Raw genomic sequence first — 20,321 nt, 5'->3', positions numbered from 1 at the left:
ACATTGATAAGGATTAGACATCACAGTAACACACTCTGGGCCACAAGTAACAAAGAGCACACTCACCCAGGAGGACTACAGGAGGAAGATTCATTCTCACTCCCTTCCTTCCTTCTTGGTTTGAACTTGGAAACCCTGTGCAGTTCTTTCCACCCCCAAAATCCATGCAAATTTTCAAAGGCCATCTTGAAGCTAACATTAGGTTAAAGATTACAAGTGCCTGCCTGCAGTATATTTTAAATGTTCTTATTTCAAACTACAGGATTTTCCTCGCTTTTTGATCATAATTTCAAACTTGAACTTCCATCTACTGAAATAGGTCAGATTAATTAATGGAGCAGATTTCCTTTCATCTCAAGAACAGCAAAACATTCAAACCATGGGCAAAATACTGACATACAATTAGGACTTGCATACTTACTTGCACATGTTGTATTCATTTGGACTTATGTGGGGAAATAACTCTCTCAAACTATCTTATGATAAAGATTTTAACTCGTTAAATACTTAGGAAGAGTATTTAATAGTTGTCTTAACTGCACTATAGGTGCCATAACATACCTGTAAGAATCAACCATGTCAGTCCATGTTCATCTGAAATCAACACATTAAAATCTTTAGCTCTTCTTAGACTTTGTTTCCCCTCCTTTTCTTTCTCCCTTTAATAACAGTCTCATGCTAAAAGCCTGCCATTTCTGTTGGAGAAAGACAATTCTAAGAAAAAAAATTCTTTGTAAATGTAAGCCTGATCTCCCTGTCCCTCCAGATTTTCTGCCCTTCACTGCATTTTGCACAATGACTTGAAAAAGCACAGACATGATTAGTCAAGAGAAAGAGATACTTATTAGAATTATGACTTTTATTTTTATTCACTAGAGCAACATTGAGGAAAGAATTTTTACATACAGGTTCTTTAATCAACTTTACAAGCAAATTCCAATATACAATATTTACTCTGGCCTGGGTTAAAAAACCAAGAACAACAAAGCAGATAGTAAGGGTACCTCTTGTTTTAGCTAGTATTGAATTGAATTGAAGATTTTGCTACACAGGAATGATGTTGGTTTTATGGTGGTGCTTTTGCAATTAGTAGGCAGTGAGCAGCTTTACCATAACAGTGACTGAATTTCCTTGAAAGCAGTTGTAAGATGACTGCACTGAGCCCTACCACCAGGGTCACATTAAATCCACTCTGCTCAGAAAAAGCCTCTGTAATGAGATAAGGAACAGCTACGGAAGCCCAGTTCAAGAACTGATTTCCATTTGTACAGCAAGAAAATGTCCATATTAAGAGGATTATGTGCTGTGCAAAACCAGAAATACTTCCCCCCCAACATGCAACCTACCCCAGTATGACACTTTAGAATGTGCATATGGCTGTGACATGCAAACAAAGGAAATCACGCAAATGGTATTCAGTTTTCAGGCATTGTTACAACAAATCAGCATGTAGATCAAGGCTGAAATGAACTGTACTGACCTATAATGCAGTCTAGTTGCTATGCCTACTCTCACTGCTGTAAAATGGAAAGCTGAGGAACCCCTTTTTTTTCCCCAACTCTATCAAAATTGTGTCGTTTTGGATTTTCAGGGCCTTTGTAATTATTTTGAGAAAGTTGGAGAGATAATATTGCACTTCTTTTCTCACAACCATATTCTGGGACCATTATTCTTTAAGAGCTATGCTAGTCCTATGGAAATTTTGCCATTGGCTTTGATTGGCAGTAGGAAGTGCTAGCTTCAGGGAAGGGGAAGGTAATAATGATCTGGCTGTATCATCAGTGTTAGAATTCCACGGTTAAATTAAAGTCATTGCACAACAAAAACTCAGTACACTATATGAATGCTTTTAAACATGCTCGAGTGCATATCGATCCTGTGAAAGTGATGTGAAAATACCTTGGAAACAGCAACACTACCGGGGAAATTTGTTTCAAACAAAAGCCACACACAGCAGGAGGCATCTAGATTATTTTAGGCACAACTCCAAGCAATAAAGCTCATTTAAAGTGCAATTCTGTTCTTTTCTTTTGTGTTTATTCACTTGTTAAAACGAGTAATTGCCTCTGTACACATATACTGAACAGCAGTTTAATACTTTTGTGAATATTGCACAAAAGAATGAGAAATCAAAACAAAAAAAATGGCAATAAATCAGTTTTATAAACCTAAAAAAAAAAAACCCTGAAGTTATCAAATACTTAAATGTACACATTTTGGATAATCTGCACCAGTACTGATGATATATCTGCACCTTGCATAAGGTAGATATGACACCTGAAAATACTCACTTAATCCCATTTGCCAAGCACTCTGAGTGCCCTCTCATCCATCACTCCCCAAACCCCATCTTACACTGAGGTGAAGCTTCAAACCTCACTTCACCACTTCTCTCCCAGCTGCCCATCTCGTGACAGGCTTTGCCATACTCTGGACTTACTATACGTGCAACAGAGCCTTCCCTGGTAAAGTCTGAAGAGCCCAACCATGCAGTTGTCCTAGAGGGATGTGAGGTTAGCAGCTGAACACCAACACAAGCCAGGCTAGCATCTGTCTCATCCATGATCAAATCCTGCTGGCTCCAGCTCAGTGTCTCACTAACCTGTCAGAACAAAATGGGGAAATGCTATAAAAAAGGACTATAAGCTACTTATGTTCCTTTAATACATATATACACGCCCATATAAATATAAGATTTTCTTCTGGAAAGAAAAAATTAGGAACTGTCTTTTTAATGAAAACCTTGATCATCTCGATACTCTTTGCTTAATTTGCTTTGATTATCTCTTTAATTTTCAGTAAAGGTGCAGATATGAATAAAGGTATAGATATCTATACTTTTAAATGTAAACATAAAAATTGAAACATCACTAAATCAGGCTGGCGATACCTCCAGAATACGAAGCAGAAGATGATGAATTTCTGTCAATAACATTAGGTGAAAATTGTATTTTTACACAAAATCATATACAACACAAACAATAAAATCAGCTTCTCTTCAAGGAAAGTAAACTTAAAAAACACACCTTCCATAGAAATCTATATGGACCAGAAAATGAACCAGGAATCTGATCATTCCCTCAGCAGTCTTTAAACTCCTGAGAAACACAGTTAGCTGCCAGGAGCTAGTTTTGGGGAATATAAAAAGTGAGTTTTATTTTCTTATTGAAAGTAAATACATACACTAAATACCACTAATTCAATGCTTTTCATGGAAATAAATTATTACCAGAGCATTATTGTTACTGCAATCTCAAGTTGTGGTTTCTGATCCTATACCAACTATAACAATTAACATTATTTCTCTTGTTATATCTTGCTTACATTGTCATCACCTCAGTTCACAGAAGGTCCTGCAGGTCCCTTATTTCAGACTGATCTGAGTAGTTCAGAAAAAGAATCTCCCCCTACCCATTTCCCTCCCCAAACTTTTCACTTTTCTGCTCTATCTTCAGTTAAATAAAATTACAGTTTAAGAAATCCAAAATAATTCTTGAATATCAATGATGTACTGAAAACTCAGGTGAGATGACTCTTTTTTCCTTCACCCAACTGAGGTATCCATCAGGATACCCCCAGTTAAAGGGCTTATATTATAGGAGCTGGATATTGAATTCATTTATGAAATGTCTACACCTACTCACTTGAATTCTCTCAAAGAAAATACTGTAATATGTCAATGTCCTACAGCCAGAGCCTAGAACAAACTAACACTGTGTTGCATTTTACTGACATTATGTGCTCTTCAGGAACAGATTTTGGGCCAAATTGTTGCAGCAGCCTTCTGCTGCTGATTTTAAAACCAATTTGAGAACAGGGAAAAAAACCTAAAACCAGTAACATCCAAGAGAGTCATGGGAAAGATGAGAAGAATTGGAGATGGGACATAACATCAAATTTCTGGAAAGCTTCACTGGATATGCGCACATGTTACTTGCATCATTCGTGTCATGGTCCCAGAGTACACCAAGACTACTTTCAGAAAAAATACTTCTCCTAGAGAGCACAAAAATGTAAATTTTTTTCTGCCTAATTTCCCCAAGAAGCTCCTTACCAGTTATGCATTTCTTCAAAAATTACAAAAAAAAATTACCAAAAAAAAAAAAAAAAGAAAAAGAAAAAAAAGAAAAATTACAAAAACCCCAAAATAACACATCTTTGAAAAACTCTTAAGAGTACCAGCTCTGGATTAGGACATAATAGGATTGCTCAAAGCAAATAAGTGGAGGTAATTTTTTTCCTTTTTAAAAAATAGTTGCATTTTTAATATAAGTTTTATTCTGTAAAATAGTTTCAAATTCTTACACATATGGCAAAGTTTGTGCAAAATTTCAAGTCAGGTACTTCAGAGCCTTTCAATATTAAGCAGAAATCAATAAATACAAGCAGAACAATAAAAGTTTAAAATATTAATTAAAATGCATGTTGTGCAACCTCAACATAGGTGTTCTGGACCCCTTATTCCCAGAGGCTCCCTACTTAACAATTCCTAAGAGCCTGCATTGGAAGGTTTGGACAAACATCCTTAGCACTGCATTTCAAGAATCTACCCAGTAATGTGTCTATTCAACACAATAAAAACATACCACAATCATTTAACAAACGAGGATGTTTAAGCGAGAAGATTCGTTTCACCCTGTGAAATCTGCCTAATGTCTGTGAACAGTGAAAACAGGATAAATAAAGAACAGAGCTACTTCAGATTACAGCAAAACAAAACAACACAACCCACCCAACCCATGAGATTAAATAACATTAAATATGTCAGTCTTGAGAGAATGATAAATACAAGGATTTTTGCATAGGCCTCTGGAATACAGAGTCAGAATTATGGCCAATAAAACATCTGCTAGTCAGTCTAACTTTCTACCACTCTGACCTAACGAGTATTCAGAACCAAGAAGTTCAACAGAACAGCAATTTCATTGTCTAATAACTCAAACAGAGGTAAGAAATAATTTCTGCCATCCTGAAATAAATAGTGCAGCATTCTGGCATTTGTGGTCGTCACAGACTTAAGTATTTGCTTAATTACAAAGATTGCAATACCATCTTTATTACAGACCAACGATAAAATAAAGCACTCTCAAGAGAAACTGCACAGCTCGTAACATCAGCCTCAGAACACAGCAAGATGGAGAATGCAAACTCTAATGAAGATGCTGGAACAGTGACTCAGGATTTGCAGGCCGCAGGTACAGCAGGCTCCAAGGCAGTCACAACAGGGGAAGTGGGACACGGCGTGGCATCGGGCGGTGAGGTGTGGGACGGCCTCAGTGTGTCTTTGGTTTCGGGAGGCGGGAATGCCGACCGGAGGGCACGCTGTCCCCGGGGTGCGCACCAGTCGAGTGCATCTGCACGTTCTCCTTTCTCTGGACTGGTGGCCTTGGGATGTTAGACTTCAGGGAGGTGTTCTGAGGCTCTGGAGGTACTGGTGTGGATTTCTGACTGCTCACTTGCTTGGATTTGACGAAGGACGTAGTTGGTGGGCGAAGTTTAGACACTTTCTGACTCTGTTTACCCTTTAGGTTATCCTGCCCAGATGTAGGCTGTGGCTGGGTCGAGCTACTCAGTGGTAGAAGCTCACGTTCCTTGGAAGCAGCGGAGTGATCTGCAGATCGTACGGGAACGGCCATGGTAGGAGGCACTAAAGCAGTTGGGGGTTTCACGATTCTCGAAGTCTTTGGCTGAGAAGCCTGGTTTGTGAATGAGGGTTGACCTTTCACAGGTAATCCAGTCTGCACCTCCGGAGCATCAGCTCGTGCAGAGGTCTGAAAGTGGGAACGAGGCGGTAATGTACCTTTCTTATTACCAGCCACCTCTCCAGGGTCTTCAGTGGTTTTGTTTTTCAAATTGTCCAAATATGATGCATTTTCATCTTTTGTGTTTAACTGAACACTTGTTGAAGAGTTTACGTCATTCAGGCTATTTGGGAGAGAGACGTTTGCAGCATTTCGATTCTGATGATTTCTATTGTCATGCAGATCTGGTTTAGGATATTCACTGTGGGCCTCGATATGTGGAGTTTTTATTAGTTTTCCCTGGGCGAGGTCTGTGGAATTGGGAAGGCTGCTGGAAGGCTGTAGTACTTGAGGCTGTTAAAGAGAAAATAATACAAGAATATATTAGGCACAGAAGACACCAGATACTCTCAGAATCCAACGTGAGCCGATTGGATGCTTGGTAAGGGCTGTATATCTGGGTTTTTAAATCAAAACTTTGACTTCAGCAAAACAGGATGAGTCATGGGACGCACACAAATGGAACTCGTAACTGAAGTGGAAAAAAATATACCAGCACTGAAATAAACAACAACATAAAGACAAAAAGGAAACCGACCGGCTTAAAAAGGAAAGATGAAGAAGGCATGGTTGATGGTTTCACCCAAATCTGCAGGACAGAGCGAGAATTAACGTCGGTGCAGATCAGTTCTAACCAAGTGCTTAACCCAGCACAACAGCTGTGTCCAGATTTAATTTCTGCTCACTGCATACTGACCTCAACTACCCCAACCCTTTCACTGCACAGGCAGGAAAGGAGTTGGATGGACCACCTGGACTTAGAAGGCCATTTCCTTGCCTTACTGAGGCCAGAAAGCCTGGTGGAAGTCTGTGCTAATCTGACTACTGACTAAGCTTAGGTAACTGTTTTATCTTGAACTGATTTTGAATGGGCTGATAAAGAAACAGAGTTCATGTGAAAGCAGCGACCACACTCTACCACACTGATAGCCATGGGATAAAGAGAACTGTAGAAGATTTTACATTTTATCAGAAGATACAATCTAATCAGACACGCATCAGACAAGAGAAATGCCAGTACCTCTTCTGAGTAATTTCTATTCTCTTTGCTCTGCCCTGTAAAGAGACTTAAAAGATTAATGGTGTACTAGCTTCACAATACATCCTAGACCTGCAGCTTGGAGACAGATCTTGGAAGCATTACTAAAAATTCTGCAATTCGTGGCAAAACCCAAAATCTATTAAAACCTAAACTACAGTTTTAGCAGGTTTGGATTAATTTTCTTATTTTCTTTACAAAAGAGGGGAACTGAACTCCTACCAAGTAGTCATCACTCAACTACCTGGATTCCTACCAGCTGACAGGTTGCATGTACACAGTAAACAGGCTTATTCTGTTTACTAGTGAAATAGAGTAAATGAAAAAGAAGCAATGTTTGTGTTTGGGAGATTTGACTAAAAAGTGTCATTTTAGTCACTCTCCTGAATTATTCACAAGTTCCAAAGAGAAAACCCATTATTTGTCTGGTCTTTTTAGCTCTTCTTTGAATCAGTAGGAAGAATGCAATGATTGCTGTGCATGGCAGATTCCTGTAACACATTTAGGGCCATAGCCCATTCAGGACTCTTTAGACTTTTCATCTTTTCCCTGGCAGGATTACTACTGAAAACTGAATCCTCAAAATTCCTCATCAAGAGAAAAAAAATTAAAGGTTAATGAGAAGAAAATCAAGGTTTCTCAGTCTATTTTTTATTTATGGGCAGTTTTTCCCTCTAGAATATAACAGTTATCTTGTAAGAAAATATGTCAGTGATAGACATGTAAGGCAAATATCCTGAGCAATCAGAACATGAATGTTTTGGAAAGAGGGGAAAGATTTTTAAAAAAGGCAAAAAAGCCTCCAAAATGGTGTCAAAAACATTATTCCTTATGTTACCCAACACTAGCTGAACTTTGTAAATCCTTCTTAACCATATAATCCTACAGGAAGGAAATGCTAAACACAAGGAGTAATTGCATACACTGAGAGAATTACAGCTTAAATAAAATTAGTCCTCCAGATATTTTTTCCATTTTCCAGTGTTTATTACAGAAGTTATTATCCTTCCCGTCTAGGAGCTGACAGCCAGATGTTAGCCAAAATGATTTACTGATTTGAGATCTCACCTGCAAAACCAAAACTGCTAATGAATGCAGAAACCAAAGCAATATGTACTCGATTCCCATGCAAATACTACAACAAATAAATCATATTTTCTAATCTTACTTGAATTAAAAAGAAATTAAAACATTTATAGCCCACAGTATTGTGTCAAACGTGGAAAAATAATTGTCGGAAAGTTTTTCTCCCTCTAGGAGCTAGAAAGGGTTTTTAAATGCTACTCTTCAAAAACACACGTAAACATAAAATCTAATAAACAGAAATTCTGACTTAATATCAAATAATTCCAGCAATACTAATCAGCAAAATTCAAAAACTGGTAAATTGCAGAAGAAGATAAATTTGTATGAAAAGTAGAGTTAAACACAAACACATCTGAAGTACAACAAAGCCATCAAGGTTTCAATAATGCTATTTTGAAGTCTTCTGACAAAGGCTAGGTAGTATTTGAGCTGTTCCCTTCAGGCAATGTTGCATTTTACATATAAAAATAGCCAAATATATGTTTTCCTCATTATCCTTCATAACCTTAAAAGGTCTAAGAAGCATATTACCCAGAAAGTTGGTGATACTAAGGTAGAAAATGGCTACGTGCTCAGAATTATGAGGACACTAAAGCTCTGGTGTCATCTTTGATCTCTTGTTTTAAATACTGTACTGCTTTGTAATTGTGTATTTCTACTCAAGATCTGTCTAATCATCACAATGACAGATTTTAATATTAAATTTCCACATGCATTAACATTCAAAGTGACACTAAAAGCAGCAAAATGCCACTTGCAAAATATGCATGTAACAGTTCACAAGGCATCCAACACTGACATTATTGTCACCCACAACTCATATCTTTGTCCTAAATACAAGCTCTCCTTTTACAAAGAAAGTCTGTGAAATTCTGACCATGTTACTGGTTAAAACAATAAGCCAGCTGAAAGACTGAAGTACTTGGTGAATTCCATCACATGAAGGAGGAGAAATAGATAAAGAACCGTTCTGCCTTCCAGGCATAGTATTTCATTTCACACAAGTCCTAAAATAGGGTTTCATCTGCATTGTTTTGAGTGCACTTCTGGTAATATTTCTGGGGTGGGACAGACCATGATTTGGAATAGACTACCATGCTACCAGACTTCTAGTTGTGTCCCATGAAGAAAACGTGCAGGTAGACCAACACCTGCACTCCTTTGGAATGCTCCTAAAATGCAAAGTTGGACTCAAACATTTCAAGTACAATGGAACTGAAGACACTTAGTCCTCCTCAAACTGAAAGTACATTTGACAACGTGCTCTGTGCATGTGCTGCTTTCTCCACAAAGAAACTGATTTTTCTGTACTGGCAAGAGCTTCAAAGCTTTCCAAATACTGATGTGCTAATCAAAATTACTCAAGAAAGAAAGATTTTCACTCCCTACTTCGTTAGCCTAACAGATTTTTCCATTATTTCTCTCAAGTAAAACTGGCTGTTACATCATCCAGAGAAAGACGACATCCACGACAAGGATTACCACTATTGTACAGTTATCAAACTACTGAGGTTGTATTAGCTTTGTGCTGGAAAACTGAAACATCATGTTGTACTGCTTAAGAAGTTAAATGACTGTTAAAGAAGTTAAAAATGTGGTCATGACAGTGATATTCATTCATTAGCTGAAAATTCCCTTCAGTTTTGCTTTGGTTATCTTGATCCCCCATCATGATTCCCTTTATAATACCTTGTAAAATGAAATAAAGTCATTTTCTCCCTGCAGTGTCTTGAGGAAGGAGGGAAGCGATGCAATGGAAAATCTGAGAACTGCATGCACATCTCCCACAGACATGCATCATGCACAGGGCAAAGAAAAAAACCCAACAGTGAAAATGCGTGAAGGAGAGATGGGAATAAATCTGAAGTTGTACTGTACCACGCTTTATCACAGAAGTAATGGACTAACTTCTCAACTCCTTGCCAATGGCATAATGGAAAGCAGAGACAAGAAAAAGACAAGGACAATGATGTCAGAGGACCAAGACAAAACAATGAGCAATTGCCATGACAGAACTGCAACTTTTCACCATTTCAATTGCAATTACCGTGTCCCCCATTGGTTTTTAATCCTCCTTCAAGAAACAAAGGAAGCAACAGTATTTAAGTAATGCAGTACAAAAACATTTACAGCAAGACCTGCATGGAATACCTTTGCTCCTACAACTTCAAGGTTTTTAGCAGTTAATCTTTTATACTCCAAATACTGCAACTAGAATTTGAGTGTATTATTAAAACTGTATAAAAGAAAAATCTTTGCATCCATGCATATGTATGTTCAATATCTAACCCTGAATAGCAAGGTCACTAAAGGCACAGCACTCCATCCTTGGATCACATTGCCCTCATTTTTCATAACTCAATCTTCCTAGCAACTCACTCACAAGTTGCAAGAGACTACTACAGGTTCTTTTTGGAAAGGGGTGGAAGGGAAGGGTCACCAACTCTGCTATGTAACTTTTTCATTTCCTCATCAGTTCTGCCATCCCTCCTCCCACTGCCTTGGCACAGGATAAGCTGTCATTTCAAGCCTTGGCCTGTGCAGACACAGCCCTGCTGGAAGGCTGCACCAGACAGCTCTCATCTTCCAGCTCTGGAAAACATCAACATTTCACACCTTAAGTCTGTAGCATTTGCTAATGCCTTCTTTTTGAACTTTTTTTTCTTCTTTCCCTTTGATCTAGCTGTATTATACCCATATTTCAGCATTAAAATACAGGATTCTGCAGTATGGAGAATGACCTCAAATAATGACACAAAACAACTGTATTTTTAAAGTATCATTCACCAGAGCCATAAGGCTAGTAAAACAATTGGTAATGTGGCAAAGCATTATTATTCTTTCTGTATAGTCTGTACAGAAATCCCAACTTGGAAATGTTTTTTTTTTAAAAAGAAAAAATACTTCAAGTAATATATAACTATCAAGGCAGGTATTTCATCCACAAATATGGATATATGTGCAGCAAGCAGATAAATACGACCATATACAAAATCAAGAGGTTTTTTGGAAAAATAAATTTAATTAGGTACAAGAGTCCTTTCTTTTGTAGTTGACTCTGCAAGTACTGAAGTTGGGAGGAAAGGAGTTTTTCCTAAAAAACTCTTCTTCATATAGCTGAACACTCTTGGACCAAAGAATAATTACATTAAAAAGGCAGCAATGAAATGATTCCAGGATGTTTTTAATAATTTGTAACAGAACTTCCCAGCTAATGCTCTGGAGCAGCTTGTTTCTACTAACAGAAAACTTTGTACACCCTACAAAGCTGTAGTGGTCCATAAAGCTTTGGAAACATTTCAGCAACATCTCTTTGTTTAAAAAAAATTCATGAAAAAGCACAGCCTGGATCTGATTTATAGTCACTGGGCACAGAGTAGCTTTCTTTCTGGTGATAACAAGCTGACAAGCTGTGTGCCACCTACTAGAATTGCTTAGATTATCTCTATCTGTAATACTTACATACAAAAAGTTTAAATACTTCTTCCAGGATGTGCACAGTAAGTGGAGATGCAACAACTTCAGTGCTTGAATAACAAAGTGGTTTTTTGATCAGCATTTCTGTGCAGAGAAGCACTTGGGGTAAGGGGCCTAGAGAAGGTGCTGTAATATCTTGTATTACAACACAAACTCATGATTGCTTCCTTACCAATGTGTACTCTAAATCATTATTTCTAGAGCCACATAATTGGTTCATTTCCAGAATACAAACTGAAAGGGTTTAACTGTATTGAACAAAGTTTGAGATGTCATCAAAATATATCTCATTATCAAAAGAAAAATAAATGACTCTTACACAGGAGTTTAGTTCAAGACACGTGGGAATTACAGGAACAAAATGATTTGGTTTTTATTCCTAAAATGACAAAATTAATGTACTGTTATCAAAGTATTTAAGAAATGTAAACTGCTGAATTGTTTCCAAGGCAGTGAAAAAACATGAAAGTAATGGAAGTATTAAAAATTAGTTGTCATTAAAAGTGAAAAACATATGCTGAAGTGTGTTGCAGTGCAGTGATATGCTAAGGCAAGTTCAGCAGCAGGTGTGCTGACATTGTGACTGGTGCTTAGAGCCATAAACCTACACTAGTGTAATATTACTTAGCAGGGATATATTTCCTGTCTGTACAGCAGGAGGGAAATTATTTTTAGTTGTTTATACACTGCAATATGAACAGTTTACAGATTTACACCCTCATAATCTACAGTGCCTGTAAATGATCTATGTATCCATCAGCTATCAACAGCACAGTGAAGAAACCTGCAGAATTCACATGCAGAGATGATATTTTAGGTTCAGGATCCAGAAGTTAGGAAACAAGTGCTGACTTCCAAGTCTATATAGAAAACACAACCAGACAAAACCTGAGACTACTTCATGTTTCCATCATCTTCTCTGTATTAGTGCAAAAGAACACGGACACTGGTGTTTCAGGCTGTCCTACACAGTGGTGATGCTCAGCTCGCCATTTGCCTTAAAACCCCATATTTGGCATTTCATACCAGCTCCAAAACCTGAACACTGAAACCACTGAACCAAGTGGGAAAGAAGGATACTAGTGACCATTCCAGTAATGTTTTACTTTACAGAGCTGTTCACACAGTGATAAATCATTGATTTTTCAAGAATTTTATTAAAAATAAGGAACCTCCTAATTCATACTCTATTTTTACTCCTGGTGTTGATCTATAGAGTAAACCTAAGGCTTTAAGAAAAAAGCTAAAAACACTCCACTAGTGGAAACATACTTTCCTAAACAATACATTAGTTATAGTTTAGGTTAACTAGTCAAGGGCCCATTTTCATTAACTTTACTTCCTTTACTAGCAATTAATTGAATGCAACATATAAGATGCATACTTAAAAACCCAACCTGGTTTAGTAATAGAAGCTTACTATGGAATCCCAAATAAGAGGCTACTCTTGTTAGTGAGAGATGAGGTGGAAGCTCAGAAAACCAGCAAGATTAGCAAGCAAAGTCGTCTTCTTCAGCTAACAGCAGCCACTGTGAATGATGTGACACCCGAGGCTCATGGGGCAGCTGGGACACTGTCTTCCCATTCTGACCCTCCAAGCCCCAAAACCATAACATTTATATGATCCTCAGATCCAAAACTGATCTCCTTGAAGTCAGTCTCTGTTGATAGGACAGTGAGTCACCCAGGCTGTGCTACTGCTGGCCCCTCCACTCAGCAACTGAAGGCACAATCATCAGATTTTGGGGTTCTATGTTCATTACACACACAGAGTCCCACATCAAACACCACAGGAAAATGAAGCACATCCCTTATTGCACAGAGAAAAGCCCATGAAACAGGCTGTGCATTCCTGATGAGTTGTTTACATGAACATTGTCACAGAAGCATCAAGAGAGTATCTGGAGCACAGTTTACAAAATATCAGATTTTTTTCTGGTGATTGATACAAGTAAAGATTATTGCAGTGTGAAATATACGTAAGCTTAGCTCTCCAAGGTGCAGCTTACTCTTCAGTTCTGCAATGGCCCTGGAATTCTTACTTTGTTTTCATAATTTTACTTTGCTTTGATTTCTTGTCCAAATACACTCTTGAGCTTTGCTAGGCAAACACTGTAATTTGCAAATTACAGTACATTTAAAAAATATAACTTCAGCGTCATGAAGTAGTTATATTTCTTCAAACACTTATCTGTTCAAAATGCAATACCAAAGCACAAAATAAGACTTACCATTTCTCTATGTCTACGTAAGCATACAGTTTTAAAATCAGCAATTGTTTTTTGTTGTGCAGATCCAAGCCAAGTGAACAAATGCATCTTATATCAGCCCACATTGTAGCTAGCACATAAGGAACGTTAATAAATCATGCAAGTTGTGCAACAGCCACTTCAACGTAAGAGAAGCCTTTTTACAACAAATACCGAGAGATGGGGTGGGAAAATAATTAGTTTGAGGGAAGCCATTCTGAAAAGTTCAAACTTTTTGTGAGAGACAATGCAAGTGACACTTTCCCACCAACACTTTTCTGTACAACCACGACGCGCTCACGTGAACGCGCCCACAGACGCGCGTGCGGACGCGTGAGCAAACAGAACACACACACGGACAGGAGAGTGCATCACAGCCATGGAAAACAGGGAAATGCAGCAAGCAAGACTGATGTTAAGACAAGACTGGAAACAAGGGCCTACTCGGGTTTGCCTGAAGAACTGCTGAGGTCTATTGGCATTTAATAACTGTTACAAAGCTATCAGTGGCAGCTGCTCGTAGGCTGGCCGAAGGAAGCGGTTTGTTAGGCACAGACTATGGTGTATGCCTGGAGATCTGCCTGAGAGAGGAGGAGACTACGAGATGAACGGTGCGTGCAAAGGGGAAGCTGCTACTGGAACACGGTGAGGGAGATGAGTGAGAGGTACAGACTCACTCTGTCTGCGGTGCGGTGGAACACTCCGAGGGATGCCCTGGAATGAGCCCTGCCAGGGAGAGAAGGAGGGAGCAGAATACCCACCCTGTGCAGAAAGAGAGAGGGGGAGAAGTATAATAAAAAAAGAGAACAGGGAAAAACAAGACACCAAAAAGCCACACCATTCTTTTTCCCCCAGAAAGGTATCGTTATACTTCCAGTTGTTCTTTGTAAAAGCAAATGTTTCACGCTACCAGAGCCCATATGTCCTAAACTAGTTAGAAATCTTACAAAATACCTCCACATTTTTTCAATATATAAGCACCCATTTCTATCCTAGGTAGTTTTAGGAGAAGAGTACAGAAACTGAGCTTTTCATGATTCAAAATACATGATAAAATTGTATTCATACAGCTTTCAAAAGTATTTTAGAAATGCCTCACCAAGTAGTAGCTTGCTCAGTTCTAATCTAGTGGAAAACCAGTCAACTTTAGTTTTCAACAAAAATTTCTAATGCATACAAACTAATTTTCCAGCAAGTCCTGGTGCTTTAGAGGCCACTTTACTCAAATTTCATCAGTATTATTTATTGTGGAAGAGAAAAGCTGACATAGAGCTGTTTTCCTTGCACCTTGCTTTGGAGCTTGAGTCTTCCATGAAAGGATCAGGGTACTGTGCAGATCCATGCAGTGCAGGCTTTGCCTGTCAGAGCTCTCAAATCACCACAAGTGTGACACACTGTGGTTGCTACATTCTCAAAAGAAGAAAAAGTAATTTTCTTATTACTTTTCCTTTTTCCCACATCCTTACCTTTGCAAATCCAAGCTGCAACTTCCCTCTTAAACAACACAATCTTGATTTCCTATTTCAGAAGGGCAGGTTTAAGTATTTGCAATCCTTTTGCCATTTACGCAGCTGAAAACTGCTTTTCTAAGCCCTGAAACACTGGTACTGCAATAATGACTGCCCCACTACCTCCTGACCAACAGCAACTAACTGTGGCTACCCTGTGAGCCAGCAGGCTGAAGGTATCTGAACAGCACCCCCATCACAGAAAACAGGAACCCACTTTGCCCCCCCATCCAGATTCTCTGCTGCAGACCATACTGCCACAGCTGAACAAGTAATAAAGTATTTGATTTCCATACTTCTTTTAAAACAATGTCAAACATCACATAATTTCTATAAATAAATATTATGCTTTTATTTGTCTTAGAAGAGTTTTAAAAACCTCCCTGATCTTCCAGTTATCCTTACTTAATCAGATTTTATCCAGCACTATTCCAGGTTTCAGTACTGCTAAGATGAAACTTAACATGCATTTAACCAAGTCTTAGAATCTGCTAGTCAGAACACTTTTCATCTAGAACAGAAAATAAAAGAAAAAAGCCTGACAAGGCTCCTTTATTGTTCTTCAGAAGCTGAGATAAAACAATTATTGCAGCAAAATCTAAGGGGAAAAATGAAACAAGTTCTTCAGTCTGATTATCTCTAGATGGAGGTATTGATTACCTAATGGGTTCTTACAGTCCTCCATCAGCAGTCATTAAGATCACAATTTTTAGACTGCTGCATGAAAGTGCTGGAACAGTGCTAGCTTCAGTCAAGCAATGTGACAAAATAATATAATGTGCTGCATCAGCTGAATAGGTACATACATTAAATACATAAATAGTCCTGGGAACATCATTTATCAGTCAATAACTGATGAGAAAATTATCAAACATTTTTGATTTTGATAGCATGGTACAAAAAAACCACAACATTTTACAGGTTTGGTCACATTTCATCCAAAATTGTGTCAGGGTACTGGAACACCAAGAAAAATTCTTTCCATTCCCTAAACATAACTGAATCTTCACATAGTAGAAAGCATATTATCACCAGGCACAAGTCTGATTTTGCAGAGACTCATCTGAGTTGGCAATGGGCTTTATTCTTTGAAATTCTTAACACATTAAGAAGGGAGGTGAAAATTTTCTCTCTCTCCCTCTTACTCTCTGAAAAGAGATTAAAAGAAGCACAAGCTATCTGAGCTACATAACCGTTAAGACACTATTGTAAAGGTAATGAAATATTTACATGTCTTGATACGTTCCAGAAATTTTTAAGCATCCATATTAGCACTTCAAAGCCTTGCACTAAGTACAGTCAACTCAGTAATTCTTCATGCTACTTTACCATTGCTCTGACTAGAGAGGCAAATGAAGAAAGTGCAAGTAACTTCCTTGAATCTTTTGCCAGCTGAGCTGAACTGGTCTCCAGGCATATTTTAATCCCCTTCTCCCAAATGCTGCAGTTGACATTACTCCATATAGGTGAGTTTCAAATAAATGCCAGATTTCTTTTTTGTAATAAATGAATAAATAAATATTTTTTTCTAAAAATACCACAAACCAGGGTTGTTTAACTGTACAACAAATAAGGCAATAAAATCAACATCAACTGAAAAAGTAAGAATCAGCAGATACAGCGCTGGGAATGTATAAAGATGAGTGTTATGACTTAAACTGATTATAAAAATCATAAAGGATGTAGCAATCCCATTGATATAGCACATTAAGATTTAAGTATCTGCAAATATGCCTGGCTTACAAAAAAATTAACTTCCTTTTAATATTAATTTTTGTACAAAATTCCAGCAAATTTATCAAGCTTTCTCCTTTAAACATCAAATCATATTCATCTCCTATTACTCAAATGTGCACTAAGGTTCCCAAGAAATCGAAAGAGGAGGAAAAAAGAAATACACTAAAAACCACATCTCCTCAGATGATACTACATATTCAAAATTTCAAAATGCACAGATAATGTGGCAGTTTCCAACTAAAACTATGAAAGAAGAAAAACCTGAATCACCACTTATTTATTACAATGTCTATAAAACTCATAAGTAAGGAATTCTAGAATTGAAAGATGAGAACATTACTTACCTCAACTGCTATTAAAAAAAACAAACCCAAATAAAAAATATCTGATGGGATTCTTCTGGCTTCTGAAGCAACTTTTCCCCCTAAGACTTTAATGTTAGACAGCAGTTTGAACAGTCCTTGCCCACAGCTATTATGTGCATCCAGCCACTACTCTTAAATCCCACTCCTCTTATTTTCCAGATACTGGATTTGTGAAATAACAAAAGCATCCCCAAAGAGAAGTGAATCACAAATTTAAAACAACGTGAGATTCAGGAGTGGCAAAATAAGAGCAGCTGAGATAGAGCAGACTACAAACCAGAAGGACAAATGTTCTTCTGAGATGCTGATGAATTGTACTACTGCTTTATGTTGCACTAAATGCTTTATGAAGTTCTGACTCTAACTGCACTGGGAAAACCTGGTGGCTGTTTCTTCTTTTAAATGCTACTATGAAGACTAAGGCTAGAGTTTTCCATTGCTAGTTATGAGCAGATTTCAACTTTAGAATAAGAAATCAAATGAACAAAAGCAATTGCTTCTTCCAGAAAAGGAGAAGTGAAATATTTCTGAGCTATTGCTGCACAGTCATTTTAGCCCAACAGCCAGACACTCCAGTTCTTTTCCAAAGGATAGACCAACATGCAAAACTGCTACTGCTTTAAAAAGTCTTTTCTGCTGCAGAAACAAATACAAACACAGCAAAGATCCTTTTTTAAATCCATACAACCGGAGCCTCTGAGCACTTCAATGAGGAGATGATTTTTGCTGTCTCTTACCAAGCACTGCCAGTTGTCTCATACACACTCAGAGCTCCATATCATGAACAAACCCATAGTGATAGACTTCACTAATGAGGCAAACAAAATGTTTCTGCAGCAGTCTTCTCTTACTGCCTAGCACCCAGAAAGAGATCATGAGTAAGCAGTTCTGACATGCAATAGTCTTTCTGAAAGTATTCAGATGAAAAACTTCACCAACCCAGTTTTATGTGCTGGTTTACACAAAACCAACAAGAATTGCTTGTGAAGGGTTCAAGGATCTCTCTTCGATGTAGTCCTTACATGTCATGCACAGTCACAGCACAAGAGACAGGTGCACAATATAACCACCTAGCCCAGCTATGGTTTTGTTTCACCAAGTACATGTATAAGAACATGAAGCAAACAGCAGAGCATTGGACAGTGACAGAAACAAAGGCTGGCTGTGAAGATGAACACATACAGTGACTGGACCTCAAGAGCTGCAAGCTTAAATTAATGGTTGTGACACTGACACATACAGGATGTTTAAGGCTAAGGAGAAGGAAGATACTAAAACCAGAAGGCGAACAGTAAACAAAGACAAACAAAGGATTACAAAGGTTCATCACAACAATTGACATGAAAGGCTTTGGAATGACAAAGTGGAACAAAATTCAAAAGGAAGGCAAAGAATACCTCAGTGCAAAAGTAGAGAAAAGATGGAGCAAAGAACAAGACCATGCACATTCCCATGCAAACTGACAGGTTCTGTTGTCATTTCAGCAGAGACAAGAATGAACTTGTATGCACATTTAGACAGCAAAGCTCATCTCACCACTGTGAGCTGTTCCAAGGGGAAATACCCAGCTTTTACTGTACATACTATCAACTCTGGCAGGGAGTGGAAAAGCAGCCAGCAACTAGGAGGAACTGGTCCTCACAGGCCAGAATCTTCTGCAGGTATCTTGGACCAAATTCAGGGCTTTGCAGTTTGCTTGCTTGTCCATTTACTTCTCAGCATCTGCCAACATCCTTCCCAGCCCAAGAAACCAAATGATTTATCAACAAAAACTTGACTTCTAACCCCTTTACCCTCAAAGTCTTAAAAACATCAGTATTTACTATTAGAGAAACAATCCTGCAAGTGTGGCAATGGATGCTCACATTTTTCTTTCTTGTGAGCTGTCCATTGACATTAATTTCTTCAGGCAATTTTTATCTTCTTCCAGGGTTTGGTTATTTTCTTCCGTGATAGTAAAATCATAATGCACACTAACTGGAATGAATTCTGAATAAGAGATCTGTAAGAGATCCTTTCAGAAATGTCATGGTCTGCCCTCCCAGCAAATATTTTTATAAGCCTTTATCCCAAGGATGGCTAACCAAGAATAAAACACAAACCTAACCTAGAAGTTACCTAAATTTTGAGCATCCTGCCAGGACACTTACAAGAAATACCATGTCACAAACACAGGAGACAGGCAATAGGTAGCTACCTATCAATTTCAAGGAAGCCAAGTTTCCCAAACATTTCTTTCCAGCCCCTAGTTTTTATTATGTGAACACTAAGTTCCAAGGATTAAGTTATAGTTACACAACTTCCACTTATGTACATATTTTCCTTTAAATATGAAAAAAACCCTAATAGTACTTTGAAAAACTGGTGGTCCCTGAAGAGAACACCAGACAAATTTATAATCACATCAGAATGGGCCATAACCTAGAAATATTTAATAACAAAGAAACTATGTGAACATGACTTTTAAAAATGAATATGTTTAATGATATCCACTTATTTATGTAGTGGCAGAACCATGAAGTGATCAGAAATAGCAGCCATTTCAAATGGCCAGCTGAATTACTGCAATTCATATGGTCTTAAATTCCTAACTGAAATAGCTGCTTTCCACTCTCACTGTTTCCTAGTTTATTCCAGCATCCATTCTTTATGACAGACTACATTAACCATGTTTGTTAGGGAAGTTTCATTAAGCATTTAAAGTATTCCTTGGAACACTTAATCACTGTGTTCCCAGACTGGTCCAAACTCCTGAGGAATAAACACATTGTATCAGTTCTGATTTGTATAGAATATATAGAATTTATAATCAGTCACATTAATTTTGAAGATTTTGATACCTGAAATACCTAATATCCACCATAATTTAAAATGACTGGCAGGTCAACACTAATAGGCAAAACTGAAATAGTTAAATATTCATCAAAATTGAAAGCTATTACAAGCTTAAAGAAGCAAAAAGCTTAAATGCCTCAAAGGAGCCACTCTGTCATTGCCACAACTTCAATTATAATTTGGTTTAAAAAAAAATGCTAGTCTATATAAAAAAGCTAGTCTAC

At 37.8% G+C, this 20,321-nt stretch overlaps 1 protein-coding gene across 6 annotated transcripts in view; it reads right to left on the bottom strand.

The window, feature by feature from the left end:
* Positions 1-838: 838 nt before the first annotated feature.
* CCSER2 (coiled-coil serine rich protein 2) overlaps positions 839-20,321 on the bottom strand; it is a 96,960-nt gene continuing 77,477 nt past the window's right edge. For 4 of the 6 annotated variants that reach the window (XM_038140285.1, XM_038140283.1, XM_038140286.1 and 1 more), the window contains one exon: positions 839-6,095. In XM_038140285.1, coding sequence (XP_037996213.1) covers positions 5,274-6,095 — 822 coding nt within the window. In that variant the 3' untranslated portion in view covers positions 839-5,273. Of the gene's footprint in view, positions 6,096-9,804; positions 9,845-14,329; positions 14,415-20,321 lie in introns of all 6 variants that reach the window. The other 2 variants (XM_038140287.1, XM_038140288.1) reach the window with 2 other exon arrangements.

The sequence above is a fragment of the Motacilla alba genome, chromosome 6 (genome assembly GCF_015832195.1).
Source record: "Motacilla alba alba isolate MOTALB_02 chromosome 6, Motacilla_alba_V1.0_pri, whole genome shotgun sequence".
Classification (NCBI taxonomy): domain Eukaryota; kingdom Metazoa; phylum Chordata; class Aves; order Passeriformes; family Motacillidae; genus Motacilla; species Motacilla alba.
The sequence above is the reverse complement of the archived record's forward strand: the minus strand, read 5'-3'. Positions and strand labels throughout refer to the sequence as shown.